The 9,113-nt window shown below is 44.3% G+C and overlaps 2 protein-coding genes across 2 annotated transcripts; one reads left to right on the forward strand and one right to left on the reverse strand.

Annotated features, from left to right (window-relative positions):
- Positions 1–240: 240 nt before the first annotated feature.
- Positions 241–3,047, forward strand: MAD2L1 (mitotic arrest deficient 2 like 1). The gene is made up of 5 exons (XM_061443701.1): positions 241–376; positions 544–690; positions 847–967; positions 1,582–1,685; positions 2,203–3,047. Exons 1-5 carry the CDS (start codon positions 301–303, stop codon positions 2,373–2,375), a joined length of 621 nt encoding a protein of 206 aa, XP_061299685.1. The 5' UTR covers positions 241–300; the 3' UTR covers positions 2,376–3,047.
- Positions 3,048–3,359: 312 nt separating this feature from the next.
- RPL7L1 (ribosomal protein L7 like 1) lies at positions 3,360–7,910 on the reverse strand. Its single transcript, XM_061443709.1, has 7 exons — positions 7,850–7,910; positions 7,615–7,723; positions 5,601–5,764; positions 5,303–5,440; positions 4,932–5,041; positions 4,471–4,683; positions 3,360–4,222 (listed from the first exon to the last, which is right to left on the reverse strand). Exons 1-6 carry the CDS (start codon positions 7,861–7,863, stop codon positions 4,475–4,477), a joined length of 744 nt encoding a protein of 247 aa, XP_061299693.1. The 5' UTR covers positions 7,864–7,910; the 3' UTR covers positions 3,360–4,222; positions 4,471–4,474.
- Positions 7,911–9,113: the final 1,203 nt, after the last annotated feature.

A 9,113-nucleotide genomic window follows, 5' to 3' on the forward strand; every position in this document is an offset into this window, starting at 1 on the left:
TCGCTGCCGAAACAGCGCCCAACAGCGCCACAGCGCCACAGCCCCACACCCCAAAACGTTTAAGAACTTTCCCTCACGTCCCTTCACGCCGCCTCGCGCCGCTCTCGCTCATAGCACCATCCGCGCATGCGCCCAAGCCTTAAGAGCCCGCTCCCCAACGGCCGTGCGCAAGCTGGGAGGAGGGAGGTGCGGGTTTGCGCGTGCGCTTAGGCCGCCTGAGAAGCCGGAAAGAGGCGGGGTGGGGCGGGGCGCGGCGCGGTTTGAACGGCACGGCGGGGAAGCAGCATCCGCTCAGCTGCCATGGCTAAGCAAGTGGGTCGGGACCAGCAGGGCATCACCTTGCGGGGCAGCGCCGAGATCGTCGCCGAGTTTTTCTGTAAGGGGCTGCCAGAAGGGACTGGAAGGGGGCTCCAGGACCAGTCTGGGAAAAAGAATGGACGCGGCAAATAAGCCTCTTGTGGGGTGACATGGCTTCCGGCAGGGAAGGGGGACTGTGGCTGCCTCGCACACACACCCTTTACCTTCTCCTTCTCCTTGTTGCAGCCTATGGAATCAACAGCATCCTTTATCAGCGGGGCATCTACCCCCCCGAGACTTTCACCCGCGTCCAGAAGTATGGGCTCACTCTCCTCATCACCACCGACCCCGAGCTGAAGAACTACCTTAACAACGTGGTGGAGCAGATGAAAGGTGCCGGAGGCTTCGGCCGGGCCGGGGAGCTGAGGGGGGTTCTTCAGGCTGCCAAGCTAGTACTGCTGGCGGAAGGCTGCTCTGCCCTTCTTACGTGTTTCAGCCAGTGCTTCTCATCTTTTGCACGCTGCAAGTAACTGCTGTATGTTCTTTCAGAGTGGTTGTACAAGTGCATTGTGCAGCGCCTGGTGGTGGTGATCTCGAGTATTGAAAACAATGAGGTTCTGGAGAGGTGGCAGTTTGATATCGAGTGTGACAAAACTGCAAAAGATGATAAGTGAGTAATGGTGTTCCTCTATCTGCTCTTCCCTATATCTAGTAGCTATGCAGATATAAGATGATACATGCCATGTGCATCTGTGCTGCTCTGGCTCAGAGCACTTGAGATAGCTATTGCTCACTGAGCATGGGAGGTGTGTCTTCAAACCTTACAAAGCCTTCCTTACTTCTTACTGCTCATCCTTATGATCACACCTTATAAAGTGTAAACTACATGAAGCAAACATAATTCTCACATGTGATTTTTTTTTTTTTTTTCTTCTGTAAAGCATCAGATCAGAACTTGATTTTTAATCTTCAACAAAGTATATAAAATCCTGTACCGGGTATATATGCCCTTAAGTACTACTACTTTGCTGTTGTTACATCAAAATGTTTTTATCCATTCTGGACTGAGAATAAATGTCACAGTTCCTTACAAATACTGTTAAGCTTCACAACAGTAAACCATCACTTAACTTTTCTAAGCCTACTTATCCTAGGCCTTAGTCACTACTATAAAAATTCTGTAACAAACAGACCAACAGGGCTGAACTAGGAGAATTATATTTGAAGAAAACTGTCAGGATGGTAGAAACTTTCTTTCTTAGCAGAGTTTTCCTATTTTTCCAGTGAACTGCGAGAAAAATCTCAGAAAGTTATTCAGGATGAAATTCGATCTGTTATCAGACAAATCACTGCCACAGTAACTTTTCTGCCACTGTTGGAAGCTGCTTGTGAGTATTGACTTCACTAAAGAAATCGGTTACTTCTTTTAGAAACCTCAACCTTCCTACTTTAGAAAATATTTTCTGCTAACTTTGAGGCTTTTTAGATATTACATGTCATATACCACCACATTTCTGGGACCACATTTTGTTAGACTGAGACGAGGACAGAACTCAAGAGTAGCTTAACTAAGTTAAACTAGTATATGTACTCTGAGGAATGTAAGCTTTCATAAATAATTATTTTGTGGCTAGCTGTGGACACGCTTGTTTAAGTAACTCTTGAATTCATATGAAGTGCTCCACAACATTTTAACATTTAAAAAAAAACAAAACCTTGCATCACACTTGAGAAAACTAAAATGGCTACATACGAATATAACCAGGACTTAATTTTTCATGTTTCAACTATTCCTTTTCCCAGAATTAGTATCAGTGTAATTTCTGCAAACCTTGGTACACGTCTCAACTCTAGATGTTCCATCTTCTTATGCATGAGAGTTAATTTGTTCCCACTTATTTACAGGTGCCTTTGACTTGCTGATATATACAGATAAAGATTTGGCAGTGCCCGAAAAGTGGGAAGAGTCAGGACCACAATTCATAGCCAATTCAGAAGAGGTTCGTCTTCGTTCCTTCACTACTACAATCCACAAAGTGAACAGCACAGTGGCTTACAAAAAAGATTCCTTCCCGTAAGACATGGGGCACAGGGTTGTACATACCCTGTTACCTTGTACAGTTTCTGTTCCTAGGACAGCTAATTCATGAACACATCATTACTGTTGTTTTTGCTGATACAGAAAAAAGGCAATGTGTTTGTGATGATGTGGGTTAACACTAGACCAAGCTGACATTGTTTCTAAACATCTAAATAAGGTATTCATTATGATATTTCGACTCTTATTAAACATATGAGCTAAATTACTAGTGTGTTAAACAAGCACATTAATAGAAAAACTGCCTGAATCTGAGATTAACTGCTAGAGTTGTCCTCAGATCCTGCCACTTCAGTGTTGTTTTTTTATAAATTGCAATCTATTAGCAGGCTTAAATTTACTCTCAGAAAACCTCACTCCTGACACACCAGTTTTTTGTGTAAAAGTCTGGGCTGTTTTATTACCAGAAACAATCCCAAAACGAATTGGCAGAACAATTCCAAAGTGACTTGTACCTCTTTACCAATGAAAGCAGCTTGTTTATCAGGAAAAACTTACAGATGAAGCCTTGTATATTGATGACTGTTGGGCTTGAGATTGGGGGATGGTGTTTTACTAAGTATGTGTATGCTTCTCATGTCTGTCAAGCATTCTCTATGTCTGTAATTCTTGTTCTATAAAATAAAGCTTGAAACTGTATAGTGTTCTCTAATTCAGTCTGCAGTACTTCATCCTTTAGATGGTTTTATGAATGCTACATTAAGTTTACAACTACTGTAAAACTAATACCCTAAAGGCATTGTAACTGTTTCCTTTCAGTCTCAAAATGAATGTTGTGGAGTCACTCTGAAATTCATTCATGGATTAACTGTTTGCCCCCACATAACGTCATCAAGGAACAGTACAGTCACAGTGACCTAATGATTCAGCACAGTGGTTCCATATTTGTTAAAACAGCACTCCTCCTGTGTTCTTCGTTCATTTTTACACTTGAAGAAACTAGAGATTTAAAACCAAATGTCCAGGCTCTTCAGTGTTTTTGTTCATGTCCTTCACCAATCTCTGCTCATGCAGAGTATTTACCTCTTTCCACTCTTCTAGAGTCATATACACACAATTCTTCCTGCTGTAACTGTATTTTTAAAAGTTTATTAAAAAAAACCCCACACGTTTAAACATGTACTCTATCACTCTATTACAAAGTTTCTGGCTCTTTATCAGGAAATAGCACTCTCCAGCAGTGTGAACCTAGCACAAGTGAAAATACAGCCTTCTGTAAATCACTAGCATGAAAATCATTGCTTTTTAAAACAATCTAGGTACTTCAAACACATTACATCGTTCACTGCTAGGGCTTGCACTGCAGCAACAGAGGAACACCTGTTTCCTTCTGCCTGTCAGCAATTTGTGTTAAAGAGATGACTGCACCACCCCTTTAGCCTTAAGGAAGTGCACTTCAAGGCATGAAGCTTCAAGTGTTTTCACTGGGGAGTACAGGATGGAAAGTGTGAGTGGAAATCAAATGTGCCACATTTAAATCAGGAACTGACAACCACTGCTTTATACCAGATATGAGATCAGGAAGTGACAGGTATAGAGGCAGCAGTAATGAATACTAAAAAAAATTGTTTTGCAGAGATGCAGAAGTCAGATTGCTTCAGGGAGTTCAAGTCACTTTCCTTGTACCAAGCACAATTTATTTGCTTTAAGAAGGACCAGCCTGAAGTCTCATCTCCATAACCATCTGTATATTTTTTCTTTATAGAGAAAAATACATAAAAACATATACAGTCAAGAACTAGAGCATATCATTGGACAGAGAAAACGTCCATGAAAACTGCATGTGAGAAGGAACAGGGTCCAAATCCTTAAGTTTTCACAAAGACCCTGCAGAACAGCAAAGAAAAAAAAGAAGTCCCATGAATGCAGTCTCCCAGGAGCCAGATCCTTATGGAGGTAATCCAACAGATTTGCTGACACCTAATGGGACCCACAGTCTCCATTATTTTCCCTACCATACACATCACTTCTGTAGAGTGAAGCAAAAAGAAGCCCCCCTCATGTCCTGTGGCAGTTATTCTTAGGAAACTCAATAAAGGATAAGATTTAGAAGTTACACAACAGGCATTCTTCACCTGACTAGTTCAGCTGACGTATAAGCTGGTTGATTGCTTCGCCTCTGCAGCCAGGCTTACCCATTTCCTTGAGGAAACCTACTTTGTTACGTGAAGCATGGCGAGCCACTGACAGATGGAATGGCCACAGAAAATTTGTGACTTTCTTGAAATGCTTCCCAGCTGAATGGATCTCATGAATAAGGTCTTCCAGGCAAATAATACCACAGTCCCCTGCAGGAACAAAAATTAACACGCAATCAACCAGAAATCAGTAAAATAACAAAAAACTGCCTGCTCCCTCCCCCCCTGCCAAGATGTACACAAGATGCCAACTGTATTATCTCTCCTCACATTACAGAAGAATTGCCATTCCTCCGTATACAGGTATTGCAAGTTTTTTCTCCCTCCCTCTTAGGTCACATTGCAAAGTCATAACATCCTCCTCTCTCCTCAATTCATTTCTTCATTCTCCTCCTCACCTAAATGTTCCTCTATCAGCATATTGTCTGTCAGAGGCATCCTCTTTTTCTTAATCTTGGCTTGGCCCCGTTTCAGGATGAGCTCTCGTATGGATTTCAGGTTAGGGTGCCTGTACAAAATTAAAAATCAGATCTTTTAACAAAGAGACATGAGACACAGGGAAAGCCTGTCCTACTTCTCTGGTGGGAAAGTGGCTAAGTTCTATTTAGAACAATGAGAAAAGGGATAATAGTGAGTTTTAGGTACAAAGCTGATGAAGTCTGGGCCATTACTCAAAAAGCCAGCTATGGATTTGTGATACCAAGCAGAGAATCAAAAAGCTATGACCTTTACATGCAAACTATTACCAAGTCACAGGACTGGTACTTACCCCCATGCGACATACGGTTCCACAATCCGCAGCATCTTCAGCAATAACGGAGTCAGTTTAACAAATATTCCAGTAAAAGTTTTTCTGAGCCGCAGCAACTCTATCACTCTTCTTACTCTTTTGCTCACCCCCTTAATACTGAGTCAGAAAACAAATGCTATTTATACAGGTTTCTCTAATAAAGCAACAAAGGGCCTCAGATTACCTGCAAGGAGATATGTCTAGGCTGATCATGCTTCCATTGCTTAGACATGATACGTAGCAGTAATAAAGGTAAGGAGTAACACAAGTTTCTTACTCTGCAATCCGCACAACAAAGGCTAGTTTGTGCTCCTGAGGTACAGCCATCTGCGGAGGTCTCTGTTCCATGCGCCTCAGCCGGGTGTCATCTCGGTGTTTGCGCCATGAATCTCGAACAAAAGCCTCCAGGCGTTTAAACTGGAGCTGTTTTCCCTTCTGGTGCTAAAGGCAAAAGGATAAAAGGTCACCACCTTTCCCAGCAGTTTCAGGGGTTTGCATCTCCAAAGGCCAAGTGAAATTCAGAACTTGATGAACTATACTCTTCCAGTTCTGGAGAAAAGTAAGAAGAAAATAAAATTGGTAATCTAAGGCCAAAAGAGACAGAACTGAGGAACAACATACAAATTTACAAGTAGCTAGCTAGAATTCATGAACAGTGAACTGACAGTTTTTCCCCTCAAGAAAAAAAATACACTAGAAAAACCAGAACAAGACCTAGAATACTTCTAGGCATAGGAGAAATCAAATGGAAGCATCTGCAGCCACAGACAAGACAGATCTTCAGAACTGCATACACAGCTCAATCACTGAGAGAGCCAGAAACAACATATGTGTCTGCAGAACAGATACTACAGCAATACCCTGGTGTGACTCAAAATTACCATCCCACAGAATAAAACCAGCTTTAAAGTCCTCTTCTATTAAGGCAAACATGCAACAAAACAAACAACATCCAAGTATTCAAATAACTATTAAGTATCACTAACTTAAATACAGAACATCCAGAGCACTTAAAAAAAAATTAATTCAGAATTATGGGAAAATTTAGAGCTTTTTTGTTTTTTAAAGATGTTTAAATGCCTATCCTTAGCTCAGGAACAAGTACATCCACCTAAATCATATGATAACTACCTTGCATATTCAACTCCTAATATGTTACATGCACTACTGTCTAAATTATTATGCTATTTTAAATTAAGGGATCTGATGTTATGTGTCTTCTATTTCACCTATAAAATGATTCTGAATTTTCAAAACAAGAAGCCCTATTCAAAATCTCATCACTAAGGTAATTTTTCTAATGAGAATCTTACATGTAGCTATTTAACATTACTACTTATGCCTCCATTTCCACCTTAGAAATACAGCAAGCCACTGAGATATTTAAAAACACAAATGCAGTATTTACCAAAAATGGCTGGAACTTTGCACATAACTGCATCAAATCCACAGAACAGAGTCAGTGGGAAAGCTTTGAACCACTTCCAAGACAGGCACCCGCTATATTATCTGAGATACAGCAGCACATTTCTCAGCAATTCGTAAAGGTTTGCTGTGTTCTGCTAGCCTGGAAGCCACATGCTGTGTGCAAGGAGTCTCTGTATTAGGAACACTTGCCACCCCGCATGCAGAAAAAGGCTTCATGATGACCTATGCTCTAACAGATTTACCTAGCTCATGACAGCTAACTCTAAACGTGCTCCAGAAAAGAACACCTTCTCCATCAAGGTTTATGGTGCAAAGGTGAACTAGTTTCAGACAGTGTTAATCCATGGCAACAAAATAACTCAGAAGTATTACATTTTATTACGTGTGTCTGTACACACAATCACCCTGGTAATCACTAATCTGAGAAACAACTCAGTCTTCATTAAACTCGTGTTTCAGTAATACAAGACGTTTTATCCTCTTTACAGGCTTCAGAGACACACGGAGAAAATGCTCAACCACTTAAGAAATGGACTTATGCTTCCCCTCAAGAGATAACCCAAAGGATCATCATGCTATCAATACAGCGTCAGCACCTAGTTTTTGCCCACCCGCAGGGCTCGGGCATTCCCCTCGTAGAGAAGGCTCATCACTCAGACCGTTTGTACGCCTGCAAGGAATCACAATTTCCTCCTCCGAAAGACGTGGACAGACGGCTGCAGCAGCGCTGCAGATCCGCTTTGTACTGCAATTCCTTACAACCAGGCTCCCGCCGCCGGCCGCCAGCTCCTCCACGCCGTCTGCTCCCGGCTGCACCGCCGGGCCGGGGACCGCCGCCCCGCATTCCTCCGGCGAGCCCCTACCTTGCGCTTGTTGAGGAGCGCCTGCTTGGCCTGGGTGGCCTTGATGGCCTGGTAGGCCTTCCTCTTCTTCAGCAAGTTCTCCGGCACCAGCGGGATCCGCCTCCTCGGCCTGCGGGGAAGGGGAAGGAGAAGCCGGTCACATCCAACACCGCCGCAGCTACACCGCCGCAACCCCCGACGCTGCCACCGCGCAATCCGAGAGGATGGCGGCGGATACCCGCCACGCCACACTCACTCCTCCTCCGCCATCTTGCCTGGGTACCGCTGCTGCGCCTGCGCCGGGGCTGTGTGATGGCCGTCCGGCGCTGTGCGGCGCCTCCCCGTCGTTTACTCAATGAACCTGAAGCGCACCGAGGCGTTTGCAGGAGAATGGGGGCATGAGGGGAGACTGGCTGTTTGTTATCCAGACCATACTGTGTCGGCGGGAAGGAGTTGGGGGGGAGTGGCGACTCTTTGAAAGCCTAAAAGGTAACAGTGAACCCTGGAAAGCCATTCTCCCTCATCAGGGACTGCTTTGACACCAGGTGCCGTATCCGCCTAGCTTCAGAGCTCCCAAAGAACGCTGGATCTGAAAAAAAAAGTAGTAATAAAATAATTTTTAAAACGTGTCATCTCTAGGTCCCCTCAACTCTTCCAGCTCGTGTGGCAGCCCCTGCCCGTGCCATGGTGACATTGTGGAGGCAACCAGGGCAGGAGCTGCCTTCTCCCGTACATATCACTGATACCAGGCAGAAATACTGGCCGCTGTGTGGCAGCAGGAGAGCTGCCAGAGTTGGCTGCGCTGGAAGTTAACGCGTCAGGCTCACACCCTGCCACATGCGTTGTGGGAGCAAGGTAGTATCCATGTTTGACAACACTTCATGCCCTAAGCACCTTCCCACTGCTGCTTCACCCCACTTAAAAGGTATCAAGGCCAGTGTCACCCCTGTTGTGAGTGCCAAGGAATAGAAATAACAGGCTTGCAGGGCTGTTGCCCCTAGCAGTTTGTGTGGCCATGTCCAAAAGTCACTCTCAGGGTGTACATGTCCCTCGTCCTAACTCTTCTGATCTGAGACAGATGTCTCACCACACCAGAGGCCTGTGAAGAGGGAAAAAAACTTTTCAGAAAGAGCTTGTCTTCCAGCCTCTCACCAGAACATCCTAGGGATCTTCACCAGGAGAAATTGCCAGTTTTTTTCTCCCTCCCTAGTGGCATCTAAGTCCTGCCCCCAAACAGCAGGTCCTGCCTGAAGGGGCAAGTAGACCCAAGTGAGGACTCGTAAGCCACACAGCACATCTGAAGTGCAGGTGAGCAGCTGGTCACAGCCACTTCTGAGGAAAGGATCTCAAATGTGGCCAGGGTCCTTGTCCTGGGTTGAGCAGTAGCAGTCATTTTTGTCCTTCTTAGTAGCTGGTGCACTGCTGTGTTTTTGACTTTTAGCCTGGGAGCAGCACTGATAACACCGATGTTTTTAGACTGCTCAAATGACCAAGTCTGACCAAGGACTTTCTGAGTCTCA

Source organism: Pezoporus flaviventris, unplaced genomic scaffold (assembly GCF_033815535.1).
Source record: "Pezoporus flaviventris isolate CSIRO_AGI_PZ_B2104156 unplaced genomic scaffold, CSIRO_AGI_Pfla_v1 ptg000002l, whole genome shotgun sequence".
In the NCBI taxonomy this organism is placed as follows: Eukaryota; Metazoa; Chordata; class Aves; order Psittaciformes; family Psittacidae; genus Pezoporus; species Pezoporus flaviventris.

What these genes read in the sequence shown, in the direction of transcription:
- MAD2L1 (XM_061443701.1), top strand. Translation starts at nt 301, where the DNA reads ATGGCTAAGCAAGTGGGTCGGGACCAGCAGGGCATCACCTTGCGGGGC. An exon ending in GATCGTCGCCGAGTTTTTCT is followed by an intron (nt 377 to 543) that starts GTAAGGGGCTGC and finishes TCCTTGTTGCAG; the next exon opens with CCTATGGAATCAACAGCATC. An exon ending in CGTGGTGGAGCAGATGAAAG is followed by an intron (nt 691 to 846) that starts GTGCCGGAGGCT and finishes ATGTTCTTTCAG; the next exon opens with AGTGGTTGTACAAGTGCATT.
- RPL7L1 (XM_061443709.1), bottom strand. An exon ending in TTTGTTGTGCGGATTGCAGA is followed by an intron (nt 5,441 to 5,600) that starts GTAAGAAACTTG and finishes TTTCTGACTCAG; the next exon opens with TATTAAGGGGGTGAGCAAAA. An exon ending in GCTGATAGAGGAACATTTAG is followed by an intron (nt 4,684 to 4,931) that starts GTGAGGAGGAGA and finishes TTGTTCCTGCAG; the next exon opens with GGGACTGTGGTATTATTTGC.